At 59.0% G+C, this 27,816-nt stretch overlaps 5 protein-coding genes across 7 annotated transcripts; 3 read left to right on the top strand and 2 right to left on the bottom strand.

Moving 5' to 3' along the window:
- The first annotated feature begins 107 nt into the window (after window positions 1-107).
- HSD17B1 (hydroxysteroid 17-beta dehydrogenase 1) lies at window positions 108-2,328 on the top strand. 3 transcript variants are annotated; one of them, XM_069786278.1, is made up of 6 exons: window positions 108-477; window positions 640-801; window positions 1,103-1,282; window positions 1,380-1,473; window positions 1,606-1,789; window positions 1,897-2,328. In XM_069786278.1, exons 1-6 carry the CDS (start codon window positions 381-383, stop codon window positions 2,065-2,067), a joined length of 888 nt encoding a protein of 295 aa, XP_069642379.1. In that variant the 5' UTR covers window positions 108-380; the 3' UTR covers window positions 2,068-2,328. The 3 variants fall into 3 exon arrangements, with proteins under 3 accessions (XP_069642379.1, XP_069642377.1, XP_069642378.1); XM_069786276.1 differs by having other exon boundaries at window positions 1,100-1,473; XM_069786277.1 differs by having other exon boundaries at window positions 108-801.
- A 138-nt stretch (window positions 2,329-2,466) lies between these two features.
- On the top strand, window positions 2,467-8,848 carry COASY (Coenzyme A synthase). Its single transcript, XM_069786274.1, has 9 exons — window positions 2,467-3,213; window positions 3,644-3,858; window positions 4,337-4,468; window positions 4,755-4,944; window positions 5,406-5,470; window positions 6,296-6,380; window positions 7,845-7,942; window positions 8,034-8,180; window positions 8,493-8,848. The coding sequence occupies exons 1-9, from the start codon at window positions 2,616-2,618 to the stop codon at window positions 8,547-8,549; spliced, it is 1,587 nt and encodes a 528-aa protein (XP_069642375.1). The 5' UTR covers window positions 2,467-2,615; the 3' UTR covers window positions 8,550-8,848.
- Window positions 8,849-10,244: 1,396 nt separating this feature from the next.
- Window positions 10,245-15,940, top strand: MLX (MAX dimerization protein MLX). The gene is made up of 8 exons (XM_069786279.1): window positions 10,245-10,345; window positions 10,759-10,795; window positions 10,955-11,044; window positions 11,552-11,658; window positions 11,910-12,009; window positions 12,863-12,962; window positions 13,395-13,596; window positions 14,165-15,940. Exons 1-8 carry the CDS (start codon window positions 10,301-10,303, stop codon window positions 14,219-14,221), a joined length of 738 nt encoding a protein of 245 aa, XP_069642380.1. The 5' UTR covers window positions 10,245-10,300; the 3' UTR covers window positions 14,222-15,940.
- A 220-nt stretch (window positions 15,941-16,160) lies between these two features.
- On the bottom strand, window positions 16,161-18,817 carry PSMC3IP (PSMC3 interacting protein). Its single transcript, XM_069786280.1, has 8 exons — window positions 18,689-18,817; window positions 18,490-18,599; window positions 18,327-18,416; window positions 18,118-18,229; window positions 17,837-17,982; window positions 17,340-17,393; window positions 16,762-16,821; window positions 16,161-16,651 (listed from the first exon to the last, which is right to left on the bottom strand). Exons 1-8 carry the CDS (start codon window positions 18,720-18,722, stop codon window positions 16,592-16,594), a joined length of 666 nt encoding a protein of 221 aa, XP_069642381.1. The 5' UTR covers window positions 18,723-18,817; the 3' UTR covers window positions 16,161-16,591.
- A 486-nt stretch (window positions 18,818-19,303) lies between these two features.
- On the bottom strand, window positions 19,304-27,754 carry RETREG3 (reticulophagy regulator family member 3). Its single transcript, XM_069786275.1, has 9 exons — window positions 27,473-27,754; window positions 26,425-26,531; window positions 25,161-25,191; window positions 23,901-24,027; window positions 23,106-23,190; window positions 22,541-22,678; window positions 21,956-22,035; window positions 21,460-21,592; window positions 19,304-20,930 (listed from the first exon to the last, which is right to left on the bottom strand). The coding sequence occupies exons 1-9, from the start codon at window positions 27,643-27,645 to the stop codon at window positions 20,497-20,499; spliced, it is 1,308 nt and encodes a 435-aa protein (XP_069642376.1). The 5' UTR covers window positions 27,646-27,754; the 3' UTR covers window positions 19,304-20,496.
- Window positions 27,755-27,816: the final 62 nt, after the last annotated feature.

Below are 27,816 nucleotides of genomic sequence, written 5' to 3'. Positions count from 1 at the left end.
CCAGTGCGGGACTTGTGCAAAATGGGGGGCAGAGGAGCGGTGCTCGGCCCCCAAGCCTCCATAGCAGGAAAAATGCGCTGCCAGATGCGTGCCGGCAGCCGGGGTGCCTGACACAACACGGCACGGCTGGTGCTGGCCCTGGCTGGTGCCAACCCCTGGGGCTGTGGCTCCCCTTGTGCCCCAGAGCCTCCTCCCGCGTGGGGGTCCTGGCTCCTCAGGGTCTTTATCGCAGCAGCTGCGCAAGCATCAAGGCGCAGGGAGGTGGGTGGAGGGGCCTTGAGATAAGGCGGCAGACACAACACCCGTGGCGTGGGGCGGGGGGACCCCCTCCTCCCAGCCTTCTTAAACAGCACGGTCCCCTTGGCCGGCACTGCCTGCTCATGGAGAAAACTACGGTGCTGATCACAGGCTGCTCTTCAGGCATCGGCCTGGGGCTGGCTGCGCGCCTGGCGGCCGACACCGCTCGCAGATTCAAAGGTAAAGGGGTGACACTGCGCCGGGGGGGGGGCCAGCACCCCTGGGGGTCTCCCGGGCTGGGCCAGGCAGCGCTTTGTCAAGGACAGCTGGTGCCTGGGGGTGGGCTGGGGCCGGTGCTGGCCGAGCAGCTCGGCGGTACTGCTGCCCTGCTTTCTCCGCCAGTATACGCCACCATGCGTGACCTGGCCAAGGGCGAGCAGCTGCTGGAGCGCCTTGGGGGCTGCTGCTCTGACACACTGGAGGTCCTGCAGCTTGATGTCACTGACCCGTGCTCACTGGCAGCCGCTGCGCAGCGGGTGCAGGGGCAGCGGCTGGACGTGCTGGGTACGGTTCTTCCCGGTGCCCCCACTATCCCCGGGGTGGCTGGGGGGACCTCTCTGGGGTTGCCAGCCCTCCCCAGGGCACTGGGAGCAGATGCCAAATCACAGGAGGTGCCCGCAGTCCTGGGGCTAGGATGGGACGTGTTCAGCAGGGCAGGGGTGCAGGAGCTGGGTTTGGGGGTGCCAAGAGTCACTGGCCCATCCATAGGGAAGGACCCCCATGTTCTTGTCTTCTGGCACCTCGATGGTGCCAGGGAGTGCGAGGGGGGCTCTGGTGCCTGGCTCACTGGCGCTGTGCCCAGCAGTCTGCAATGCGGGGGTGGGACTGATGGGCCCCCTGGAGACCTGCTCTGACCAAGCCATGAAGACCATCTTCGACGTGAACCTCTTTGGGGCCATCCGCACCATCCAGGCATTCCTGCCCGCCATGAAGCGCCGCAGGGCCGGGCGGATCATCGTCTCCAGCAGCATCGGGGGGCTGCAAGGTGGGACCTGGACCTGCTGCAGCAGGAACCCCGGCACCCTGTGGCACGGGGAACCGCAAGGAAGGGACCCAGTGCTCAGGCTGCGGCTCTGCCCCAGGGCTGCCCTTCAACTCTGTGTACTGCGCCAGCAAGTTTGCGGTGGAGGGGCTGTGCGAGAGCCTGGCCATCGTCCTGCGGCCCTTCAACATCCAGTGAGTGCCGGCAGCGCTGCAGGGGGCTGCGCTCCTGCCCACCAGGCACCGGGATGGAGGGATGCCGGGACGGGGGGTACCGTGGTGGCTCATGCGCTCAGCTGAGAGCTGCCGCCCCGCTCCCTCCCGCAGCCTGACACTGGTGGAGTGTGGACCCGTCAACACCAGCTTCCTGGCCAACCTGCAGCGCCCGGACCCCGAGGGCAGCGAGCTGCAGGGCCTGGACGCCGAGACGCGTGGCCTCTACCACCGGTACCTGCGGCACTGCCAGAGCCTCTTCCACGACGCGGCCCAGGAGGTGGAAGAGGTCCTGCAGGTCAGTCCCTGTGGGATGGGGGTAAGGGGCTCCGAGAGGGGTCCGTGCCCGGGGAGGGTGGCCGTGGGGCCGTGCCGGGGACGAGTCTGACCCCTCTGCGGTGCCAGGTGTTCGTGGAGGCCATCGGGACCCCCTGCCCTCCCCTGCGCTGCGTCACCACCCAGCTCTTTGCCCCGCTGTCGCGCCTGCGGCTGGCCAGCCCCGACGGCTCCGCGTACGTCCGGGCCATGCACGACTTCGTGTTCGGCCGCGGCGAGGCCGGCGGGGACCAGCCCTGAGCAGAGCCGCCGTCGGCCCGGGGGAGCCGCGCTCCGGCGCGGACCCCCCCGGCCCCAGCCCTGCGGTGACCCTCCCGGCCGGGGCGGGGGGGATCTCGCTCCCACCGTGTCGCCAATAAAGCCCTTTGCAGTCGCCCGGCTCCCGGCTCCGTCCCTCTCGCCGCAGCCCATCCTCGCCCAGCAGCCCTGCCCGGGGGCTCGGCCCGGTCCCCGGGGGCTCCCCCCGCGCCTCCGCTCCGGGGTCCCGCGGCGGGGCGGCGAGGGGGGAATCCCCGCGACCCGGCCGCGCTCGGCGGGGGCCGCGCCCGGGGCTCGGCCCGCTGCCGCCCGTGCCCGGCGCAGAGGCGGGGGGCCGGCTCCTTCCGTCTCCTCCCTCGGCGGGCGGAGCCCGGTCCCGACGCTCGCCCGGCCCCGGGGCGCCCCGCGACCTCCCTTCCCCGCTGGCGGGCTCCGAGGCTGGGCAGCGGCCGGGCTCCCCCGCCAGGCGCGCCCGGGCCCGGGTCGGTTCCGGGGCGGCGGAGGCGGCGGCGGCGGCTTCCGGCGGGGCTATGGCGCCCTTCGCCTGCGGGCTGCTGGTGCTGACGGCCCCGCTGGGCGCGCTGCCGCGGCGGGCGGCGGCGGCGCTGGCGGCGGCGGCGGGGGTGGTGGCGGGGCCGCTGTACGTGCACCTGCAGCCGGGGCTGCGCCTGGCCGCCCCCGACCCGCGCCCCGCCGCGCCGCCCGCCTGCCCCGCGCTGCTCCGCGCCCTGGCCGCGCTCTACGCGGCGGCGGCGGCCCAGCGGGGCCTGGACCTGCGCGTCCTGCTGGGCCCCGGCCGCCGCCTGGCCCGGCGGCCCCGCGTCCTGCTGGCCGCCGCCGAGGCGCCGGGGCCGCCGGGGCCGGTGCGGCTGGGCCTCCAGCGCCTGGCCGCCGCCGCCTACGGCTGCCCGCCGCGGCTGCCCGCCGTGCTGCTGGAGGAGGCCGGGGGGGGCCCCGAGGAGGAGCCCGAGGAGGACCCCGACGCGGCGCTCCCCGACTTCGCCGACGTGGCGGTCGGCGGCACCTTCGACCGCCTGCACGGCGCCCACCGCCTCCTGCTCAGCGCCTGCTGCCTCCTGGCCCGGCGGCGGCTCCTGGCCGGGGTGGCCGACGGCGACCTGCTCCGCCGTGAGTCCCCCCGGGGCGGCCGGTACCGCGCCGGGGTGCGGGGGGCCGGGGGCGGCCGGCCCCGCTGCCGGTACGGGGCCGAGGGGCCAGCCCGGTGCCGAGCGGGACGGGGCAGTGAGAGGGGCCGGTGCCGCGGCCTGGGGGCCCGGTGGGGCGCGGGGTCCCGGCAGCCACGCGCCCGGAGCGCCTGGGCAGTGCTGTCGGGATGGGGTGACGGTGGGGACCCGGCGTCCCGTCCGCGCCGGCGAGCGAGGCGAGCTGATGCGGAGCTGAGGGCGCAGCGGGGGCGAGGGGAGCCGGAGGAGGCAGCCTCCCAAAGTCACGGATGGGTTTTGTCTCCGTCTCCCGGTCTCGCTCTCCACCGCCGCTCCGGGACCTGCGCCTTGCTGAACGGACCGCTTTCTTGCTTCTCCCTGCTGGCGCCCGGCAGACAAGGTCCTGATGGAGCTGATCGAGCCGTACGAGCTGCGAGCGGCAAAGCTGCGTGAGTTCCTGGAGGACGTGAAGCCCTCGCTGCATTACGACATCGTGCCTCTGGTCGACCCCTACGGCCCCTCAGTCACGGACCCTGACCTGCAGTGCTTGGTGGTCAGTGAGGAGACCCGCAGAGGAGGGGAGGCCGTGAACAAGAAGAGACTTGAAAACGTAATGCCTGCGCAGGAGCCCGGTGGGCTGCCCCTTCCCACCCTCTCACCCCTGCCTGCCGCTGCCCGTGGGCAAGTCGGGTCTCGGTGAGCAGAAGCGGCTGCTCGGTGCCGCGGCCCGGGCTTGAGAGCAGGATGCCAGCATGCGCATCTGCCGGCACCCTGCAGATGGGTGCTTTGTGCCGAGCTGTCCCAGCCGCGTGCGCCCCAAGGGTGGTGCAGCAGCCTCTGCGTGCGGCATCACCGCGGGCGGGCGGAGGGTTGGGGTCAGATGGGCAGCTCTGTGGGCTCCCTTCCCCTCTTGGCTGCTGGGAACGTGCCCCTCGCAGGGACGGAGCTGCCCCGTGGGGATGCTGGGGGCGGCCGCGGCCTCATTTGCGCTATTTTGTTCAGGTCTTGACCTCCCGCTGAGCCCCCTTCCCTCTGCTGCGGCTGTCAGGGCTGACGGCCCTCCCCTCAGCACTCTCTTCTCTTGCCAGGGGCTCCCTGAGCTGGCTCTCTACGAGATCCTGTTGATGAAGGACCCCGAACACAGTCAGAATGAGGAGGAGAAGATCAGCTCCTCCAGCCTCCGGCAGAGGCTGCTGGGGACACTGCTGCGGCCCCCGCGGGTGAGGGGGATTGCTTGGAGAGCCGTGGGCTGTGATGGGAAGAGAGTACCTGGGAGGAGGGGTGGCAGCCTTGGGAACTGAAGAGCCAGCTCCTCTCCCTGCTGCAGGGGGACGAGTTGTGGAGGACTGCCTGCCTGCTGCCTGTACTGGCCCCCCAGCAGGAGCAGGCCCCTGCTCTGCCGGGCCAGGACCTTTCACACCCATCTCCAGGCCGGGTAGTCGGGATCCTTCTCCAGCAGAGCCCACGTCCTCTGTCTGCTGGCAATGGCTTTCCTTCTTCCCTTAGCAAGACCCTGCCTTGCCTTCGCGCCCATATGTGATCGGCCTGACTGGAGGAACCGGTAGTGGGAAAACCTCCATCGCCAAACTCCTGGGGCACCTGGGAGCATTCCTCATCGACGCTGACAAGCTGGGCCACGCCGTCTATGTCCCTGGTGGCCCTGCCTACGAGCAGGTGGTGGCAGCCTTTGGGGCAGGTAGAGCCACCGAAGACTGCAGGGAAGACTGGGAGGAGGAAGAGGAGGGAGGGGTGTGCCATCATCCTAGCGTCCCAGGGAGCTGTCCTGGCCTGCGCTCCCGCTCCCTGCCCGGGGGTTTTGGGCTCCACACCACCCAGATGGGGCTCCGTAACTGATTTGGTGATGGTTGGCCCCAAGCGGGGCAAACCACTGCTTTCCTGAAGTGTTGCACGTCCCACATCAGAGCTACTGTAAACTGGCTGGTGTGGAAGGCTAAACTGGGCTGCCGTTTGTCTAGGGAAAGCTCTTCCCCGTCCTTTTCTAGAGTAAGGTGAAGAGCTGCCAGGTCAGGTCCTACAGCTCCTTTCTGGGTCCCTTTGAGAACCCCGTGCTGAAATCCTTTCACTCTAACCTAGGCTTGCCGCAGGGAAGAGTGTGGGATTAATTCTTCCCAAGCCTGTTCTGCTTCTGTCTTGCAGAAATCTTGAATGAAGATGGGACAATTAACAGGAAAGTCCTTGGGGCCAAAGTGTTTGGGAACCAGGTAAGAGCGGCACAGAGACTGTCAATATTTAATCTCATGAGCAGGGAGCTCTCCATCTGTGCTGAGGATTTTTATTTTTCAGCCCTTTGAGCTGATGATGCGTTCCTGACTGTACTTTCTGGTAGTGATGCACGGACAGGGCAGGACACAGAGATCCCATCTCTGTAGCTGAGTCAGCAGCCATGCTGGACACGCTCCTCTCGCCCTGGCAGCTGCTGCTGCTTCCCCATCCCCATCCTCATCCCCTCTGTCCCACGCTTGTCCTTTACCCAGCTGGACATATGCAGAGCTGGTGCTCTCTGACCCTTGTGTGGTTTGGGCTTGTACCCCATGAGGCTTGGTGATGTGGCAGCCGAACCTGACCCTCTGCGCCTGGCTTTGCTGGCCAGGCCGGTGTTCAGCCTTTTGCTCAGGTCCTGCAGGCTGCCCCAGCCCAAGCATGAAGGCAGCTCGAGGGCTTCCCCCAAGACAGACAGGTCACATGTGGATTCTGCTGCGTGGAGAGCTCGCTGTGCTGGGGGGGGGGGGTGTCTTTGCAAAGCACCTCTTGCAGCAGAGACCGAGGTTCTGCTGTGCCTGGCAGGGCAAGGAAAATAATAGTAAAAAGAGCCTTGACCCCATCAGCGGGCATGGGAGCCTCTGGCCCACGTGGAAGTTTTTCTTCCTTGTGCTTAGTGAGCAGGCGATGGGCTGGGTCCATCCCCTGTGCTTTAGCAGGTTCTTTCTGGGTGCTCCCTGTGACTGCCGCTGCCACCAGCGATCCTCTTGTGGGCTGCCCTGAGGTTCTGAGGGCAAGTAACTGAATCCTGTCGTGGTCCTTTCTAGGAGCGGCTGAAGAGTCTCACGGACATTGTGTGGCCTGAGATGGCCCAGATGGTCAAGGAGCAGATTGGGGAGGCAGATGCTCAAGGTAACTGGGGCAGCTCCCATCGTAGCACAAAGGTGGGAGTTGGGTGCATGGTCTTGTGCAGCACACCACGACCCAGAGCCACTGGGAATCTGCTGCTTTTGGCACCACCGTGAATATTTTCGACGCTCAGACACCCCTATTCTCTGCTGGGCAGCTTGCTGAGGATTTTCACTTGGCACATCTCTGAGCAAACCCCTCCACACAGCTGGGCTGGCAGCTGGGACAGGCTTACATCAAGCTTCCTACTCTGAAGGAGGGTGGAGGTTGCTTTCTCTTTCCTACGAGGCTGTCGCAACCAAGACTGGACAGACCAGGGATTCGTGTTTAATTTGAAATTCCCTCGGGCTAAATTAAGGTGAAACGACACCAAACAATCAGTTAAAGATTTTATTTATGACAGAAGCAAATGGAACTAGGGAGGCACGGTAGTAGGTGGCAGGGTTTCTCACAACAGGAATTGGCATAAGACTACTTCTGTAAACCCTGTAACCATATACATCAATTCAGGGAATAAGGAGATCCCTTCCATTGAGTCACAAGGTTCAGAGCAGACCCCCTTGCTTTCCAGACTCCTCCGTAGAGAATGGTCTAGGGGCGGCTGGATCCACTCTTAGTCTCAGACTTGGTCAACGGTTTATATCTTGAAACGGATGAGGTGTAGAGATTTGGAAAAGGAAAGAGAAGAAGACAGAGAGAGAGAAAGGAAGAGAGAAAGATTTCACCGAACCTGGGCCCAGCGTTGGTTCAGTCAGCCAAGGTGTCCAGTCCCGGTGGGCTTGTGCGCCGGGGCTTCAGTTTGTGTCCTTTTATCATCCTTGCCCCTCCTTCGGGTGGGCACCCAAACTCCTCAGGTTAATGAGCAGTTTGTGAGCTTTTGGGCTTGGGGGTCGTTTGTGGAATAACTTCTCCTTCCCTGCAGACACGGCCATTGTTTGATCTTTGTATCAGAACAGCTTATCAGAACAGGGACCTGCGCACCCTCCAGCACACCCTTCCCCTCCTGTTGCTGATGGTCTTTTCACCTTGGTTCCTTGCTTGGTTTGTCTTTAAGCAGAACTTGCCCCACCACAATGTTTGAGATATTAACTCTTTCAGTCTGTCACAGAGGCTTCAAGTTCATTTTTGCTGTAGTGCTCTAGCAGCGAGTTTGCTCCTTCTGGGAGCAGACTTTTTCCAGCTCTTGGAAGGTGCTGTTGGTAGCTCTATAGGCATTTGGCTGAAGGCATTGGCTTGCCGTGCCTGGGAGACCTGCCATCCCAGGTGTGCCCTTTAAGCAAACACAGCCTTTGCCTGCTACGCTCTTTTCCACGCGAGGTTCTTTGGCTCAGCAGTAAAGCGTCTGTGCTGCCAGTTTGCAGGAAGGCGTGACTCTGCGAGCATAAGTGGACGGGCTGGGTTGGACTATGAGGAGCAGTCGCGCCGCCTTGCGATTGCCAGGTAATGAGGAATGGCCTCGTTCCATAGGTAAGGCCGTGTGCGTGCTGGACGCTGCTGTGCTGCTGGAGGCTGGCTGGCAAGACATGGTCCATGAGGTGTGGACGGCCATCATCCCAGAGGAGGAGGTGGGCGATGCCCCTTGGCCCATCGCTTGCTGCTGGGGCTGGTTCCCGGCTTCCCCTCCGAGCAACTGAGTGTCCCCTCTGGTCCTGCCAGGCTGTGAAACGCATCATGGCCAGGGACGGGCTGAGCGAAGAGGCTGCTCGCAGCCGACTGCAGAGCCAGATGACCAACAGCCAAAGGGTGGAGCAGTCGCAGGTGGTGCTGTGCACACTCTGGGAGCCGGATGTCACCCGCAAGCAGGTGAGCCCCGGGCTGGCTGCAGCACTGGGGTCTGTCGCAGGTGGCAAAGGGGGAGGCAGGCGACTGACGTGTGCCGGAGGGCTCAGTGCTGTGCCCAGGTCATGCATGGTGTGCCTGGGCGTGCTGCTCACCATCAAGGCTGCCTCTGTGCACAGCCATGAGGGATGAATTCAGGGATGTAAATGCAGCAGGGAAGGGGCAGGAAGCGTGGGACCCTCGTGTAAGACTCCTGCCCCTGCTGTGGTGCCGCTCGCCTTGTCCCCGGCTTGGCTGCGGGCTCTGAGGTGCCGCCCCACATGGGCTCTCTGGCAGGTGGAGAAGGCCTGGGACCTCCTGCAGCAGCGCCTGAGCCAGAAGTGCAGCCTGTGAGGGGGTCACGCTCCTCTTGGCCGTCATGTGCCAACCCCATGGATCCCACACCAGTGGGATGGGAGGCGAGGGTCCATGTCCTGGCCTCACACGCCGGCAGTGAGCCAGCCGTGCCGGGGAGGAGCGCAGCGCAGGGCCTGAACCCACCCACCCCGTCCAGCCCCGTGGAGGGGCCGGGGGCATCCTGCCATACCCTGGTTTTGGGGTGGGGGGGCATTGCAGCGGCTCCTCAGGCCAAAGGGCTGAGCCTGCGCTGGAACCTGGACCTCCCTGTGGGACAGTAAAGAGCCTTCTGCCTCTGTAAGTGTCTGTCTGCTGGTCCTGTCCCCTGTACCCCCCAGCCCGCCCTGCAGCTGGCTCTCCTGCCCCTGGCCCCTGCCCTGCCTGAGCCCCTGCCTGTGGGACATCACCCCTGGCTCTGGGGGATGGGGGGGGGTGGGTTCCTGACTGCTGCCGGCAGCGGGTCACAGCACCCAAGACACTTGGTGCCGTTAGGAGTCCCCAAGCTGGGGCCCCGCATGGTGCTGCCGAGTCGGTCCAGTTGGGCAGGGTGGGGATGGCCAGTCCTGCTGCTGGTGCTACCCTGTGATGTCACTGGGAGCATGAGACCATCCCACCTCGGTACCAGTGGGGCAGAGACGAGCTACGGCCAGGCGCTGCTTGGGGCGCTGCAGGCGGCAGAGCCATCTCTCTGATCCCCTGGGCCCTCCAGGTGTGTCAGCATCCCCATTCCCCACTGGTGCAGCCAGTGCAGCCATTCCTAATCCTGGCAGGCACCGGGAGTGGTGGGTCCTGGGGCAAGTCTTCCATGCAGCCTCCAGCCCTGACCCCTGCCCTGACCAGTGCCTCCGGCCCAGGTACTCGGCGGAGCAGATCTACGGGCTGGTGGCTGATGTGGGGGAGTACTGGCAATTCGTGCCCTGGTGCAGCCGGTTGGACGTGCTCCCCCACCACGGGCAGGTGCTGCGGGCAGAGCTCGAGGTCGGCTTCCCGCTCCTCCTGGAGCACTACGTCTCCCAGGTCTTCCTGGACTCCCAGTGGATCCGGGTTGGCAAGGCAGGACTGGGGTGCTGCGGGTCCTGCTGGGGTGGGCGGCGTCAGGCTGCACTGAGGGAGCTGGAGACCCCAACAGCTCCGTGAGGTGGGGGCCTGGGGGGGACACGGTGCTGGGACCATCCCGGCCTGCGGACACGGGTCACGCCGCCCCAGCGCCGTCTCGGTGCCGCAGGCCGGCAGCCGGGACTGCTGCTGCTGCTGCCGCCGCTTCAGGCACCTGGAGCTGTTGTGGTGGCCCGGACGGACGGACGCACGCCTGCTTGCTGGACTTCCGGGCGAGTGCCTCCCCCTGCACGGGGTCCGCCGGGGCAGGCGGGGCTGCAGGCACCACCGGCTGCCGTTCCGCCTCCTCACCGGAGACGCCGGCCCTTCCCCACCGGCAGCCCCCCGGGGCCTTCTGCCCGGCCCGAGGCAAAACGCCGGGACCCCCGGTTCGCCGGACGGGGACCCCCCGCGCGGGCGGTGGACTCTGACCCAGGCCCGGCGCTCCTGCGTCACCCTGACGTCAGGGCGGTTACGAAACCGCCGGCCATCGACCGGGCCCGGGGCGCGGCCGGCGGCGGCGCCGCGGGCCGCGCCGCTCTCGCCTGCCCCGGGGGTGCCGGCGCGGGCGCCCCCTGGCGGCCCGGCGGTGCGGTGCGGACTGCTTTTCCCGGCGGCCCCCGCGGCGGTCACATGACCGGGGCGGGCGGAAGATGGCGGAGCCGCCCGGCGCCGCGGCCGAGGACTCGTGGGGGAAGGTGGGTCCGTTCGTCGGGCTCCGCCCCGGGCTGCGGGCGGGGGACCGGGCCGGCCGGCTGGGGGCACCTGAGGGCGCTTCGAGTGCGGGGCTGCGGGCGGGGGCGCTGGGCCGGGGCGCCGGGGGCGGTGGAGCCGAGGCCGCGGGCGGGGTGAGCGCCGGGTCGAGGGTAGAGGGTCGGGATAGAGCACGAGAGGCAGGGTCAAGGCGAAGGGCAAAGGCCAAAGGTTACCGAGCGCGCGGGGACCGGAGCTCTAGGGGTGTGGGGGGGTACCGCTTGGGCGACCGGGGCGACCGGGACTCCGGGCGGAGCCGGGGCCCGGGCCGGGGGCGGGGGGGCCGCGGTTTGCTGCCCCAACCCAGCTGACGTCTCTCCTTCGGCCCGCCGTGGCTCCGCCGCCGGCCCCGCGCAAGGTGGACGCTGCCTGCAGCGACAATGGCCTGGACTCAGGTAGGTGCCCAACGGCCCCCCCGACCCCTGCCTCCGGTCGCAGCAGCTGCTTGTCGTGAGCACGACGGCGACAGTGGCTGCCTGCCGTCCACCCCATCCCTCTGGGCCTGGTCACGCACCCCGGGTTTGTCGCTTACTCCGTGAACCCTCTTCTTCCAGCGCTCTTTATGGAAAACTCGAGGAAAGGAAGCATAGTGTCACGAGCCAACAGTATCGGCTCCACTAGTGCCTCTTCTGTCCCCAATACAGGTGGGCCTGTGGGGTTTGTTCTCTGTGACCGTGGGTCTTTCTGCTCACTGTGGTGCCCAGCACGTAGCAGGGCTCGCAGCTCTCGCCCCTGTCCTGAGGGTGTGAGCGCGGCTGCCCCTCTGGCTGGCTGGGCAGGATTCCCACCCTGAGGTGGGGGGGGAAGGTGGTGGGGAACAGCGTCGGGGCATTGTGGTTTCTGGCAGCGTTTGGGGTGGGCAGTTGGTCAGGTTTTGACGCCTTCTTGAGGGAGCTGCAGGCGTCTTCTGCCCGCCCAGCTCTGCGAGGAAAGGGAAGGGCTTGTCAGGGCCTCTTATTGTGTTTGTTCTTGGCCCGACCTGCTGGAGCTGAGTGCTGCCCTAGGGGCACCAGGTAGTCCTGGGCCTGGCAGCAGCCCGTAAGGCCCACCTGGTACCTCGGCTGTCACCCCCTCCTTGCGCCTCTGCCCCCCGTGATTTGGGAGCTCACCAGTCAGGCGTCTTCACTCTCATGCGAGCTCTCTCCACGCAGATGATGAGGACAGCGATTATCACCAGGAGACCTACAAGGAGTCGTACAAGGACCGGCGCAGGCGGGCGCACACCCAGGCGGAGCGGAAGAGGCGAGACGCCATCAAGGTAACCTGAGAGGCTGTGTGTGCTGTCAGAGCACAGCGACTTTCTGGTTCCCGGGGCCCTGCACCTGCTGTTTTCAGCACCTTCCCCTTTGTTTTGCTGCTGGACCTACCCTCCCCAGACACAAGTGTGCTGGGAGCCACCTTGGCTCTGGCTGGCTGCTTGGTGGGAGCTGGGATTTGACACATTTTGAAACAACCAGTCTCACACTGCTGAACTCCAAATACATGTGCCATGGCTCTGCTTCCCCACAGAAAGGCTATGATGACTTGCAGGCCATTGTTCCTACCTGTGAGCAGCAGGATTTCTCCATAGGCTCCCAGAAGCTCAGCAAGGCCATCGTCCTCCAGAAAAGTGAGTCTTTGTTGTGGTTTAACCCCAGCCAGTAACTAAGCACCACGCAGCTGCTCACTCACTCCACTCCCACCCAGTGGGACGGGGGAGAGAACCGGGAGAAAAAAAAAAGTAAAATTTGTGAGTTGAGATGAGGACAGTTTAATAGAACAGAAAGGGAGAAAGTAATAATGATAATAATACCAATAATAAAATAGCAATACTAATAAAGGATTGGAATATACAAAACAAGTGATGCACAATGCAATTGCTCACCACTCGCAGACCGATGCCCAGTTAGTTCCCGAGCGGTGATCCCCCCCAGGCCAGCTCACCCCACTTTATATACCGGGCATGACATCACATGGTATGGAATATCCCTTTGGCCAGTTTGGGTCAGCTGCCCTGGCTGTGTCCCCTCCCAACTTCTTGTGCCCCTCCAGCCTTCTTGCTGGCTGGGCACGAGAAGCTGAAAAATCCTTGACTTAAAGTTTATATTACTTAGCAACAACTGAAAACATAAGTGTGTTATCAACATTCTTCTCATACTGAATCCAGAACATAGCACTGTACCAGCTACTAGAAAGAAAATTAACTCTATTCTAGCCAAAACCTGGACAGTCTTGAGGGTGGGGAGAGGGAAGGGGGTGCTGTCAACCCCCAAAATGCGTCGCTAGAGCCATGCAGCATGGAAGTTCAGCACTTTGGGACCTTCTGGTATGAAGATGCTCTGGGGGACGCCAGGTGCTGTCCACCTCCCCAAGGAGAATCGGGGCAGCTGGGAGCTGATGCTGCCCAGGCTTAGGCACCTTCTGTGGGGATCTCGGGGTCTTGTGTCTGCTCTCAAATCCTCACTGTGTGTTTTCATGCTCAGCCATTGACTACATCCAGTTCCTGCATAAGGAAAAGAAGAAGCAAGAGGAGGAAGTTTCTACCCTCAGGAAAGACGTAATGGCCTTGAAGATCATGAAAGTGTAAGGGAAGAGCTGTCGGGGTGCTGCCGCCTTCTTCCTGCTGTTTTCCCCTGTCCTTGCAAGGCTCCGTGGATGCACTCAGTGCTTCACAGGCAGCCTGGCATCTGGAGTACCAAACCTGTCCCTGCCTGCTGTCATTGTTTCTCCTCCAGCGGCTCGTTAGTGTGGGTCTGTCTCAAGTCAGTTGGTGGAGTTTAGTGTGAAGGTGGATCTGAGTCAGAAAATTAATCTGCTCCCAGTGTCAGGAGCGGCTGCAGCTCCCCAGTGTTTCTTTACTTGCAGGATCTTCCACAAACTCTTGGTCCTCCCCACCCCTGCAGCAGTTCTCTGTGGCCAGTGACAGGCAGTGAGCTCTGCCCCCGCAGCTGAGCAGAAGCGAGGTGTGGGAGGCCTCACTCTGCGGCTGAACACGGGGCGCTTGGTTTGTTTCAGGAACTACGAGCAGATTGTGAAAGCTCATCAGGACAACCCAAACGAGGGGAAGGACCAGGTCTCTGATGAGGTGAAGTTCAATGTTTTCCAAGGCCTTATGGATTCCTTGTTCCAGTCCTTTAATGCCTCCATCTCAGTAACGAGTTTTCAGGAGCTCTCAGCATGCGTCTTCAGCTGGATTGAGGAGCACTGCAAACCCCAGGTGAGCCCGGCAGCCGCAGGTGGGCTGTTGAGATGGCAGAGTGAAATGCGGCAGAGCCCATTGCGCACATCTGCGCCCAGTGCAGGACTGGGTGTGGCTGTCCCCTCTCCTGGGGCTTCCGAAAGTGCAGCATGTGACCGGTGCTGGGCTGGGGCAGGGTGGGAGTGTGGGGGGGACAGGAGTTGGGGCCCAAGCTCCAGCACGTCCCACTCCAGCTGCTGGACTGGTTTGGTGCTGAAAGCTGGCCAGGGTGAAACAGGGTTCAGGAGAGTCCTGCTGGTTCCCCATCACTCCTTCAGGACACTTAAAGGTTTTCTGGTAATTAAGAAACCACTGAGGGAAGCAGGCACTGAGGCAGGGCTGGGTCCCTGCCCTACTGCAGCTGCCTGAGATCCTGCGGCCCAGGAACAGAGGTGTGAGCGTTTCCCATACAGGTGTTGTGGTGCTGGGCACCATGTGTGCCAGCCCCAGGGCCACGGCACATGCCCAAGCCTCTCATGGGTGTTGCTCACTGGGGACGGGCCATTCCCACACTGGAACAACTGACCGTGTCTCCTCTCTGCCCCAGGCGCTGCGGGACATTGTGATCGGGGTCCTGCACCAACTGAAGAGTCAGCTCTACTGAGCCTTCCCCTCGCAGTGCCAGCAGCGCCGGGGCTGCCGCCGCCTACTACACCCGCGGGGACGGGGCACCTCCTGCCCGGGGGCCTGGGTGATGGGTGCCAGGAAGGGCTGGGCCATCTCCCTCATGGCTGTTCTTAAAGCTTCTCTGAATTATTTATTGTATTAACTACAAAACCAAAACGAGGCTGTGCAGACACCTCTGCTCCACAGGTACTGTGACAGTCGATCTTACCAAATATTTGTAGGGACTTAGCAAAGAGAGGAAAAAAAGCGTGTACTGAGTAGAGGTCTTTTAAGGTGCCAGAGAGTCTTTAGCTCAGGCAGGCACAGTGGGGTTTGCCTGTGTCACTGACTCTCCACTGTGAAGCAGATCTGCTCCGTAACCTCAGGCCTCTGACACAACCCCTTCTGATCCTGGGGAAGGGGGAATGAAACAAGAACGGATGCTAAAAGCTGTTGGTTTCTGTAAAAACAGACTATGAATAGGCTTCTCCCGTAACTGCGGGCTTTCTTGTACCTCTCTCTGAACCAGCTCTTACAGGGCAGGGTTTTTAAGTTAAGTTGTGTAGATGCTTTGGGGAAGCTGGCAGAGCTGGCTGAAGGATGGGCCCCTCACCACCAGGGAGACCCTTACTCGGCACAGCCACAACCTCCCTGGTGCAGAGCTGGCAGCACGGGATGGGGACTTGCTAAAACCTGACCTCTTCTGCTGTAGCTGTAGTTCCCCTGAAAGGGAGATGGGAGTGAGCTTTCTGTGCCGGCTTTTCCTGAGCGAGTGCTGAAACGTGTGTGGCTTCATGTCTTTGGGTTTTGATGTGGCCGTACTGAACAGGAAAGCAGTTCAGCAGCTGTAGGACAGCACTGCCACAAGCTCATGCTGCTCCTCCTTAGAACTTTTATATACGCACATATATACATAACCAGCCTTGATTTGATTTTATTTTTTTGTTTTTATAAATCACTGAAATCATCCTGAAATATTATCAGTGTCAGCTTTGCAGACAGATGCTCTCTGGAATACTTTTTAACCTGTCACATGCTGCTGCTGTCAGTATGGTTCATGGCTCTGGCCAACACAAATACATTATGGCACGGTGTAGCCGTTGCCCAAGTGATGGTTGTTCACCGCACAGAGCGATTGTATCAGGGTCTTCCTGCGCGGTGATGCTGGCAGCAGGATTTGTTCTCTGTAATCATGTTCGTGCTCCTGCTCCAGGGTAGTGGATATTTATTTTTACACTGTTTTTCCACTGTTGATGAGGTAGCACTTGGCGCCAGGTTATGTGGTTTGAATGCTGCAGCATGAGAATGTTTAAAGCTACTGCTCCACTTCATTTAGTAGTGGAGAACCCACTCGGGGGTATGATTTCTATATAGAATTATTCTTCAAACCCTGCCTTTGGGTGTCCTTTCCAAGGCAATGCAATGGAAGCCTCAGAGTCAAACCCTGCAGTGATGCACATCACTGATAAAGCATGCACAGGGTCAGCTGTGTCCGGTCTGGAAGATATTGCTTTGTGATGAAAAAAATCCTCTCATGGGTGAGCAGGTTAGGGTTAGGGCTCTGCGGCTGAACAAGGGGCACAGACTGAACCCCTGGAGATTTTCTGCCAGAAGCTGCCTTGGGAGGAGGACATGGAGTTTTACAGACCTCACATGTGAAAGCGACATATTTTTCTATTGTGAAAAGTAATTAAATAAATTTTGCTGAATGGTTTAATGATTTTTCTGCTTTTATTTCTGTTGCCAAGTTCCTGGACCCTTCCCCTAGAACCAGTCAGAGACAGAGAGGTAGTTTATGGAAGCCCGGCCCAGCTGTCATGGCTCAGGTTACTTGCTCCTGGCTCTTGCCTTCCCCACCCCTCAGGGCTGCTGTGACCGAGAGCCCAAGCCCTGCCCTGACACCCTTTGAACAGAAAAGCACCACAGCAAAGCACAGCTGAACCAAAAGCCTGGTGTTTAATGGGCTGTTTTCTCCTGCACCACTCAGTCACGCTGTGGGAAGTGGCTGAAATACACATAGAGCTCTGCAGCCCTAACAGTCACTAGATCATTCGCCTTCCTGAGGCACTCTCTTCCTTTTCTTACTGGAACACCAGGGACTCTACAACAGTATACTTACACCTTCCCCACGACAGCTCGCTGCACCAAAGCGCAGGAAGAAATAACATTCCCTCTGCACATGAGACAGTGAGAGGGCCCAGTGCTGAGTCAATCCCTGCAGCCACCCTTCCAGCTGCAAAGCATTTTAAAACAAACACACATAAATATGCAGGACCAGCCCAACCCCTGCAAAAAGAGGAAAAAAAAACCCAACAGCTGCATTTCAGCATCAGCTCCTTCTTCCTGGGGCAAAGGCTCCTGCAGTGCCTCACACAGCTGCCGGCAGCGTGACGTTATGGTCCTCGTCCGTCTCTATCCCAACCTCCTCCTGTACAGGCGCAGAGCGTCTCAGCAGGGCAGCTGCCCTAGCCTGGCAGTGTAGGCAGAGCCGCCACTACCACCCTGGGGCCACAGGGCCAACCCGGCCTCAGTACTTACAAAGAATTGCTTCTTGCTTTTGGGGTACCCCTCCAGGATGGCCTCCAGCAGCTCAGTCGCCTGGCAAGACAGGGGCACTGTGAGGGCTGTGCCGAGATGCCAGTGCCAGGCAGCCCTGGCCACAGCTCTTGGGGACTGTCCCCCGTAGGCACGTCACAAGCCAGCGCAGCTCAGGTGACAGCATGGGGGCAGCCACCTCTAATGTGAGAAGATTCTGGTTTGTTTCCCGAGGACAGACAGAGCTCTACAGGGACTCATGTATTTAGGTGCTGCAGCAACACAGCCTTTTCCCAGGGGATCTTCTTGGTACCCACGAGCCTTCCCCAAACCCACATGGCCCCGGGGGCAGCACTGAGCGCAGCCGGCACAGCACTCCCTGCTCCACAGCTACAGCCATCGCCCAAGGTCTCCTCACTTGGCTCTGCAGCGGTGGGAAGCCGCTCCACTCAAACAGGGGCTGCTCCCCGAGCTGCCCAGCAGACCCCATGTCCCCGGCAGGGTGCCAGTGCCACTGCAGGACTGTCACTGCCACCTCCCCAGCACTGCCCACCTGCCCTGCTTGATGGCATGACCATTACCATTCGCTTCCTCCTCCGCCACTCCTTGCAGTACAGCTTCTGCTCGCTACAGACCTGTGAACAGCAAGACAAAAGTGAGAACGAGCAGCCATCCCACGAAGCTGCCATAAGCCCAAGGCTGGGAGACAGAGGGTTATTTAACAGCACAAGTGGCTCATGAAGCCCCTGCGGGGACGTGAACCTCTCTGCAAAACGCATCACCTGAGACAAGAAAAGATGAATTGACCAAGTGGCAGATGACTGCCCAAAGCAAAGGTTTGCAAGGAAGAGGCAGCTCAGGCTGTTTCCTAAAGATGCCCCGAGAGTCGTCACCATCACGCACACAGCTGAGGCTCACGCAGAGGCTCTGCGGAGCAGCCCAGGTCCCACGCAACCCCCTGTACTGGTATCAGTCGGACCGGGGACCAGGTAAGACGGTGAAGGGTCTGGTACAATTGGCCCAGCCCCAGCCTGAGCTCTGCTGCTGGTGCTTGGCTCAGGCCCTGGCAGCTCTTTACCTTCTCTTTTTCTTCTGGAGTCACGTGGTTGGCGGCAGACTTAATCCTCTCCAGCTTCTCTGCGTAACTCGCGCAGTCCTTCCTCAGCTCCTTGATCTCTCCGGCCATCTCAGGCGTTGTCATGGAGCTGTTCAGGTCCTTCAGCTCTGGAAAAAAGGCACCGATCACCGGTGGGACTGACAGCCCAGGCACAGCCGCCCATGCCCGCGGGGTCTCAGCCAGCGCAGCCGATCCCGGTGCCGCGGGGGGGGGGGCTGGCCGGGCAGGCAGGGTGTGCTCACCCGCCTCCATCTGCCGGCAGCTCTGCTGTAGCGCCTGCACCTTGGTGGAGAGCGCGGCGATCTCCCCGTCCAGGCCGCGGAGCTCCGACTCGCTGGCGGCCGGGAGCTGCTCCTGCGGCGAGGACGGAGGCGGCGGGTCAGCGGCGGCGGCGGGTCAGCGGCGGCGGCGGCGGGCGCCGGCAGGGGCGGCGCCCGGGGCCGGGGCTCACCTGGTCTGCGAAGTAGATCTTCTGCTTCCCGTAGGCCTTCTCACGGACGCGGCCCTGCTGCGCCAGCTGCTCCAGCGCCTTCACCACGGCCTGCAGGACGATCGCCGTCAGCCGGGCCGGGCCCCGCCTCGCCCGGCCCCGGCCCCGGCCCGGCCCCGCTCACCGCCTTGCCCAGCCCATGCTCCCGCTGCAGGTTCCCGAAGGCGTCCTGGGCGCTGTACGGCCGGTTCTGCTCCCGCAGGTACCGCAGCAGGATGGCGGCGGCGGCCCCTCCTGCGGGACAGCCGGCCAGTCACCGCGGCCGCCCGGGACCGCGACGGGAGGGCGGCAGCCGCCCGGCCCCCGCTCGCTCACTCACTCACCGCCCGCCGCGGGGCCGTCACGGCCTTTGCTCATCCTTCGCCTCCGCTCGCCCCGCTCCGCTCCCGACCGGCGGCGCTGACGCACTTCCGGCGCGCCGCCCGCTCCCCGCCAATCGGGGCGAGCGAAGAGAGGCGGGCTCCCATTGGCCCCGGGCCTCGCCTCGAAGCCACGCCCCGAGGAGGCGGGGCGCCGCGGGAGCAGTGGGCGGTGCCAGGCCCGGTCCCGCAGCGGCCCGCCGCTCCGCCCGACCCGGAGGAGCGCGGCGTGCCCGGGCCGGGCCGCCGTGGGGCGAAGCGGTGGCCGGAGAGCGCCGGGCCAACGGGCAGGGCTGGACCAGGGCCTCCGCACCCCCGGGCTAGACGGGAACCGGTCCTAAACCCGCAAGGGCGAGGAGCGCCCGCCGTTCCCCCCACCTGCCCACTGCCACGGCACCCCAGGACCGTGGGAGGCCAGCGCCGAGGCTTATGCTGGTACAACACAACCCGTTAACGACACCCCCCACTTACCCAGCGCCCAGACCAGCCGCCCCCCACCCCCAGGCCACCACGAGCAGCCATACAGCCACCAACACTTGCAGGCAAGCGGATTTAGACAAAAAGCAGCAGATAAAGGGGTTTCCCTGAAGAGGTACGTTCTTTGCTGCACAAACGTGATCGGAGTCAGGTTCTATGGCTTAGAAAAAGCAATGGGAAAGCTCAGTGGGGCAGAGGGCCGGAGGGCTTGGGCCATCCAGCTAACAGAACGTCTCTCCCGTGTAGGTTGCTGGTTTGTTTACGGGACCACAACGGGCACAAGCTCTTCGGTCACTGGTGGCTCAGGCTGGCGTTCCCTGTTCGGTTCCTACCGGCGGGCTCTCAACTGCACAAGGCTGGGAAGCAGCAGGCTGTCCCCAGGGCCAGAACAAAACTGGCGGGGCAGACCAGCTCCACCTCTTTCCCTCCTCCAGAAAACCTGTCCCTAGCAGTTCCCCCAGAAGCAGCATCAGGGGAAGTGCAGTATTGCCACTGTCCACACCAGACATGTGCTGGAGGGGCACAGGGGGTTTTTAGCAAAGTGTTAGTCCATTATTTTAGGAAAGCAACACAAGAGCAGCTGCCACATGTAGATGTTCTTTGCAGGACTCTAGTCATCACAGTAGATGTCTTATTGCCATCACGTCTCTTACAAAATAGCATCACTAGAAAGCTGGAACTGGAGATGAGTGGTCATTGCAAGTACAAACATTGTGGTCATACACCGTCATGGCCACAACAGGAGCAAGGGGTTTGTTTCTGTCCGGAGCTAGATATTGCTGGGAGAGAAGACTTGGATTCTGTGCACGTTTTAGGAGCAGGGAACAGTTGTCTTAAAGACAGAATAGCATTAAGTCCCAGACACTAAAGTCTGAGGGGAAACCAATCCAGTTCACCTGGTTACGCATCAGCCCCGGAAGGTTGGCTTCAAGATTGTCCTCAGTGATGCTTAGTCAGTCTGATCGGTGGTCTCTAGAGCTGTAGACACCAGATTTATTGTCTTAGGTGAGGAAGTTTGGAGCAAGCAGCATCCTGGCAGACAGTGCAGGGCAACGCATGGGTGATTGTGGAACTATCACATCAACGCCTTTTCCCTATGAATTACCAGTGTAGTTTATTTTAAAATCCAAGCGAGGCTACAGAGTCACAAGTCACAGTGGTGTTCCCAGCCAGGACTGGCTGTCACATCAGTCATACTCACACAGGAGACATTCTAGGTAACTGTGCAAGGCTTTTCCTTCCAGGATTCCCTCCACGATGCACAACAGAAAACCAGAGGGAAGTGATAGGATTGCTTACTGGCCCCGTGAGCCAGCAGGATCCAGCTGGTTCAGCTCAGACTGATCCAGCAGTTCAAAGTCATCTCCTTCCGCATCAGTGTCCAAGTCCGAGCTGGCCGTTCTAAGATAAGTCTTTGCACCTCTCTGGGGATTATCGCTGCGTGAGAAGCCTGGCTGAGGGGCTCCTGACAGCGCAAACTGTATCATCCCTCTGGTGACAAATCCGGCTATGTCATTAGTAAGATTCTGTACAGACGGCAGTGCGCCGGATTCTTCCTGGTCATAAGGGAGATGCAGATCTTCTGCCACTTGTGGGCGGTAAGCCAGACTTGGGATCCCAATGCTGGTGTCATCTTCGTCATCTATGCCAGTTGCTTCTGGGTTTATGGAAGGGAAGTCGGCGAGATCCCTGGCAAAAGATTCTTCTGGGTCACTGTGACCATCCAGGTCTAGAAGAGGAGAAAGTGCTTTAAATACACAGCACACACCAAACACCCTGCAGGCAAGGGCAGCACAGCACACAAAAGCTGGGCCATTACCTCCCCAAGACAGACTGTCTCTTGTCATCTCACAGACCAAACGCTCTTTAATCTCCCCCTCAAACAGCTATTTGGGATGCCTGCTGACTTCCCAGTTCACTCGCAAAGAATGCGGATGCTGAACCAGACACCTTCTGCCAAAGGAAAGCACCCCCTCCCAGACTTTGCACTGCAGCCTGTATCCCTATAGCCAGAGACTGGCAGAGCTGGATCTGCCTTTGAAGAGCAGCTGTCATTGCTCTACTAAAGCACCACAGGAATTAAGAAGGAAGCTCAGTTCTGAAAAAACAGGTAGTTGCATCTCATCTTAGGCAGCAAGACAGACATCAAGCAGCTAGACCTCAAGGACAGAAGGCAATGCATCCTCCTCTCTCCAACCCGTCACACTGGCACCTGCTCAGCCTTCCACACCTTCCAGAAGCTTTCCATTTCCTCTCACCTTCTGATCCCTCTGTCAGGGGAGTCTGGCCCCTTGAAAGGTTAAACATCCCGTTTTCAGTATAGGAAACCTCAGCGTCCGAATGCTCCGAGTCAGAGATAGTTAGTTCCTTGGCGACCACAGAGTCATCCAGCTTTGAAATAGGAGATAAAATTGAAAACGCCAAATACCAGAAAGCTTATTTCTCTGCCTCAAGACAAAACACGTGATCCAGTGGCTGCCAGTTAAACCCAGTCTGCATGCAAGGCTGGTATCCGAGGCTCATTTCACACTTTAGTCCCAGCCTAGGAGACTGTAGTTGGTACAAGCAGCTCTGGACATACTTGAGTGAGACAGAACAGGAAAGACCTCTCTAAAAGGAGACTATCCTCATCTGATCTTCTGTCACAACTCAGCTACAACGTGCTGGATATGCAGCCATGCACTGCATGTCCACGCAATGCAGTGAGTTTGTTCTATTCAGCAGAGCTTTTATATTTCCAAGACATTTCATTACCTTGGGACAGAATGCAGCAAGCTCCTCTTCGCTGTCACTCCCATCGTCCACAGCCTCCTGATTAAGGGATCGGCGACGCACTGCCAGAAACCAGAGTCAGAGCTTATTATTGCTGCTAGGACAGGGGTCTGTACAGGACCAGCATTATGTTGAGCAGAAAAACCCTAAACTGGCAAGCTTGGACATAATGTAACATAGCATGCTTTGTTCCGCAGCAGAGCAACGTGATCTGTTTCTGACTCGGGCTGCTGCAGATCTTTTGCTGAGACGAACATGTTTAGCAGCTATCTTGCACTGAGTCCTTCCTTTTTTTTTCAGTGCAACTGCAATATGGAACGCACAGTGCTGGCAGCTGAGAAACAGACCAGCTCAGCACCGTGAAGAGCTTACACCAACCACTCACTGAGAGAGGCCTGCGGAGGCAGAGCTGCCTTGCTTCCTTCCCAAAGCAGTTGCAAGTATTTGCCAAGGGCGCTGGAGTGACTGCCATGCCATACATGCAGCCCCATCCCACTCCAAGACCAGGGGCTCGATTCACAGGCTGTTTCAGGTACCAAGGGTCAGAAACACAGTACAGAAACTTACGTTGCTTCTCTCGCTGCTTTGATATCATGTAGCCTCGAACACTGAAATCCAGCCGCTGCAGAGCTGGCTCCAGCTTCATGTACATGCGCTGCCCCAGTCTGTGGTACACAGCAAGGGGCCACAGCAGGACGAAGAGCACTGAGGTAAGTGGGAACGCTGATTAGAAGTTGGTTCAGGATGCTACTTGGCAAACATCTTGCCCATTTTGTGATGCAGTATAACACACACACAGTATGCAAGATCTGAGTACTGAAGGCAATAGTGTCGGAGGCTGTTAGAATTGGTGCAATCACCTCTGCCAATTTAACAAAATTGAGAGGCCAACATATTAGTGCTCAGATCTATGGTTACTAAGCACTCAAACATGTTCTCTCTGGACCAGAGACCTTAGAGTCCTAGACGAGAACCACCACATTCCAGGCAGAATGTATTATTTTAAATTTTAAAGCCATTCACACAAGCTTCCCTTTTAAGCAGAAGAGCCCCATCCCTCGGACATTCAGATCCCACTCATCTCTACCCCTTTTCACTTGTAAGTCTGTATTTGGCACAGAGATCTACTTACACAGCAAGTATGAGAGCAAGAGTCCAGGGATATACCGGCCCAGGACAGCCAGGAAAGTAAAGACTCCACACACTAGAAGGCAAAACTGAAGACATGGGAGACAGTGAGTTTCCAAGATTAAGCAGTGGATTCACTCAGTTCTTGACTCTCTTGTTCTCTGCAGATTCTAGGTCAAGTCATAATTCTAACGACAGCAAAGCCTTCCTAATGTTCAATTACCCTGCTCTAGGGCTAGCACAGACACAGGAGGTACCTGGCTTCAGCGCGACAGGCAGTGCCCCAAGGCCTCTGCCTCAGAATATGAGGAGCTTCCCAAAGCAGGTAAGCTAAAAGCAAGGAAGAGGCTAAAGACAGAACTTTTTGAGATGAAAAGGACAAGGACAGTACCACCATGTTACATGTTCCTTTTTGCATAAGCCTCAAAAAAAAGAAGAAAAAGAAAAAAAAGCTTGACACACTTTCTCAAACTGTTAAAGTCCAATGAGGGACATGAGTTTGACAGACACTTTGAAAAGCTAGAAACCTACAGAAGGAGCAGCTACGTTTTCACTTCACTAGTGCAATCAACATGCCGACACTTGTTTTCTCCTCCCTCCTCCACAACCTGATTATTCTACCTGTGCTTTCTATTACTCTCCACCACTTAATAGCCATGTTGTTGTGGGAGACCTCCTGTGGTAACCTCTCATGTCTGAATGCATTCAGCCAACACTGGATGCCACCACAAGAAGATACTAGCGGTCAGCAAAGGCTCCGCACCAAACATTTTATTTGCTGAGGTCTGTACGTTCTTACCTTGCCAGGGTTTTGCCTCTTGAAAATGAAGAGATTACTTAAGAAGTTGGTCCCAGCCACCCATCCTTCAGCCAAATGGTGACAGAGTTCTGGCACTCCAAGCAGCCGAGGGTGAACGTATCCCCAGCTGCAGCGAAGGGAAGAATTTGGGAACAGATATTACTGCGTCGATGTCAGTGCAGAAGTCACTTGTTACAAACGCTTGTCTCAATACTACCTTCTCTTCTCCCCCAGCCGCTGAGCTCTAGAGATGAGGATCAGCCTGCCTTCCAAAACACCACCTTGCCAAAAGCAGCACTTCTCTGTACCATTCTACAAGCATCCCAGTTCTCCCATAGCAGCTAAGGAGCAGTAATTTCAGTCATTCAGTCTTTTGGCTTAGACTAGTTTCCATGCTACTGGAAGGAGAGGGCAGTGCAGAAACAAATCAAGCAAATCCGTTTGCTTTTTCTGCATTTATTTGGTCAACTGCAAGGCCTCCAAGAATTCAGCAAGAGGTCTACAAGCAGCCTTGTACCTTAATATATTCAGTTACTTCAGAGGCATTGTCTTTGGCAAGTTCTATTAGTGCTTCTTAACTGCTAGTTGCAAGTACTTGAAGGTTAGGAAGAGCAATTCCTTTTGTACTTGGGCCTCTTGCAGAAAAAAAAAAAAAATTTAAAAATTGTCATTTGGCAACAGCTCAAGTGATTTAATCAGGAGTTGAGCATCCAGTGTGGCTTGGCAGCACAGGCAGGCAGAAAGGTGTGCCCAGAGAGAGGAAGGTGTTATTAAGACAACACCCCAACATTTCTCAACCCATTATTAATGCTGCAGTCAGATCATAACTATGCAGTAACAACTTCTGGAACAAGCTTGTTAAACATTCCCTATCAAGTCTTAGAAGACTTCATTATTTCCAAAAGAAATGCTGTTTTCCTGCTATTGGAGGCCCATACAAAAGGAATTGCTTTTAAGGCAGCACCTCTAAGTTAAGGGTGCAGGGGCAAGTGGCAGGGGAATTTTTACAACACTCAAGCAAGCATTACTGGAGGCCAGTATGAAGGCAAAGATTAAGTATAATATAATAGCTTGGGCAAGTCAAAAACTTTTCACAACTGCTTGACAGAGTCCAGGGCTCCATTATCCCTCCACTAAGCAGCTCCCTTCTCCCCCTTCCTTCCTCGCTCAAAGGAGCCAACATTACAAGCACATGCAGGTAATAATTACACAGTATCACAGCAAAGTACCAAACAGCAGAGGATTCAATTAGTTTCCTACCTCTCATTGTCTAATTCGTCAGGTCTTGCCACTAAAATATTAAGAACAGACACTACATTAGTTGCAAGGAATTTGCCATGAGAATGCTTAGCTCTTGGGATTTAAGTAAAGCTTTAATGAGCTGGGGAATACCCGGAAAGGACATTAACTGTAATTAAGAACTGGAGATGCATCACAATTTTAATGTATACGTGTGACAGTACAAGACTGCAAGAGAGTCTCCTTGTTGCTCCTCAATATTTGTTGGACATTGTCTGGAAGGCTGCTCTGGTTACACTGACAGGTAATAGCAAAAAATACCACTTTCATCTCCCTCCCTTCCCCTACACACAAGCAGATGGTGAAGGAAGAACAGCTTGCTTGCTGAGAAGCACTGGAGATTTAAGTCTTTTGATACTTTCTCACTCAGGTTGGGATTTGAAAAGCGACCCAGGGAGGTACCAGTTATCCTGACAAATCGAAATCAAGGTTATAAGGGAACTGGACGGACACTTCCTCCTAAGGAGGAACACTTCAGCTACAAAGCCTGAGCCAAGCTGCTGCTAGAAACTGAGGAAAGCTTTAATGTCTTCCCAAGAACTATAGAGAACACAAGTTGAAGCAGAAAGCTGGGAGTTGTACTTGCTAGTTAGTTAGGGAACCACCTCTGGGAGCATGCAAACCATCCACACGGCTTCAAAACCAACCTGTCCATGCAAAGCCAACGAAATCCTGAGCTGCTAAGAACGGCAGTATTCACAAGTATATTAATATCACAAATGACAGATAGAACTGCTTTGTTTACTGAAAGCTTAAGACTAACTTTATTAACAGCTTTTAAGATATCTCTACTTTCAAACAAATCTCTACTCAACAGCAAGGCTGGGACTCATCTTCGTCCTAAAACATGAAGCTGGTTTATTACAGATTCTGACGAGAAATCCAGATGGATTCCACATATGCTTCAATTTCTTGTTCTTGTACTGAATGCTCGGGAGGTGAATCATTGCTTCAAAACCTGCACTGGTTCACGTACACCAGACGTTTCAAGATTATGAGAGAAATACCGGTGTCACAAGCATGAAAAGCTCTTCTTATGTTTATATAGGTTAGGATTTTCCAACTCCAGGAAGAACACGCCTACAGTGTTTTTGTCTGCTTCTAGGCTCAGAGCAAAAACTCCAGGATTTTAACTATTTGACTCCAGGCAGTGCAGAGCCTATGTACCTCTAGGGCTAAAAACAGCGCTTGATTTGCTGGTATCAACTCAAATGTTGCAACTTACCTCCAATTTCAGGCCAGATTTTGTTCTTCCACTGATCTAGACAAACTACTACTATAAGGGTAAATGCAACCAGGAACAGCAAGCGAAGAGAAGTCAGAGCAAAAAACCTATGGGGAAGAAACGAACAAATCGGTACCAACCAGCTCTGTGCGACACACACAAAAGGGATAACACTAACTAACTCAAAACGAATCAGTCACTCGGTAACAGTTATAGCCAGAGAAAAGTAAGCAAGAGCTAATCAGTCAGCATCCAGCCTGCCCGCGCTGCCTGGTGGGGACCTTATCAGGCAGCTGCCGTCAGGCTGCCTTAGGGACCCTTATCTGTTCGTGTCACTTCTAGCACGACAGCCCAGCTTTACAGCTCACCTGTCGGAGGCAAGCAGAACCTGCTGCCCTTCCTCCACTGTTCACAGAACAGGCTGGCTTTTGCCGATTAGTTTCCTGCTTTCAGATAACAAGGAAAACACGCTGAGAGCGACAGAGCTGAAGCAGGCATCAGCACTCCCAGGTTCCTGCCTGCCTGCTGAAAGAGGTCAGGGGCTCAAACTCCTACGCCAGCCGCTGGGGTCCCACTCCCAGCCGTGAGCCGTTCCCAGCCAGCCCGGGGGAACTGGCTCTTCTGCGGGAAGCGGCGGGACCCTTCCTCCCTGGAGGACTTGCTCGCCAGCTCCCGGGAGAGGGGCTTCGGGGCAGCCGTGAGGGTGCGGGCAGGCAGGGCACCGCTCGCTACTGCCCTCCGGCCGCCGGCCTTCGCCCACCCGAGACCCGCCGCCACGGGGACAAAGCCCGTCAGGGCAGCTGCGGTGGCGAACAACGGCCCCCGCCGCCCAGGGCGTTCCGCCGGCCCCCGCTCTACCGAGCGGCCGCGGGGGAGAGCCGACCCGGGGCTGCCCGCCCCCGCGGCCCCTCCGCCGCGCCAGGGGCCCCGTCGGGCCGCGCCTTCCGACGCAGGGACCGCTCCGCTGCCCGGCATCCCCGCAGGGGGGAACCGACCCGGGCCCCCGCCTCCCCGCCAGCCGCGGCCCGGGACCCCCGCCGCCGCTCACCAGAAGAGGCCGTGCGCCGCCGCCCACCACAGCGCGCTGCGGCCCGGCCGCTCCCACACCAGCGCGGCCTGCGCGGCGCTCAGCAGCGGCTCGTAGGGCCCCAGGCGGCCCCGCAGCGCCGCGCTCAGCGCCTGCACCCGCCGCTGCCGCTCGCCGGGCCGCGCCGCCGCCATGGCTCCCACACGGCATCAACATCCGGCCGCCCCGCGCGCGCGCACGACAGCCGCCGACATGGCGGCCCCCGCCGCCGGAGGCAGGGCCGTGCTGGGCGCTGCCATCTTGGCGCAGGCGCGGCCGCCACCCGTCCGCCGGGGCGCGCGCGCGTTGCCAGGGCGCCTCTCGCC

Source organism: Haliaeetus albicilla, chromosome 7 (genome assembly GCF_947461875.1).
Source record: "Haliaeetus albicilla chromosome 7, bHalAlb1.1, whole genome shotgun sequence".
NCBI classification, from domain to species: domain Eukaryota; kingdom Metazoa; phylum Chordata; class Aves; order Accipitriformes; family Accipitridae; genus Haliaeetus; species Haliaeetus albicilla.
This window is presented reverse-complemented; position numbering and strand designations above follow the sequence as displayed.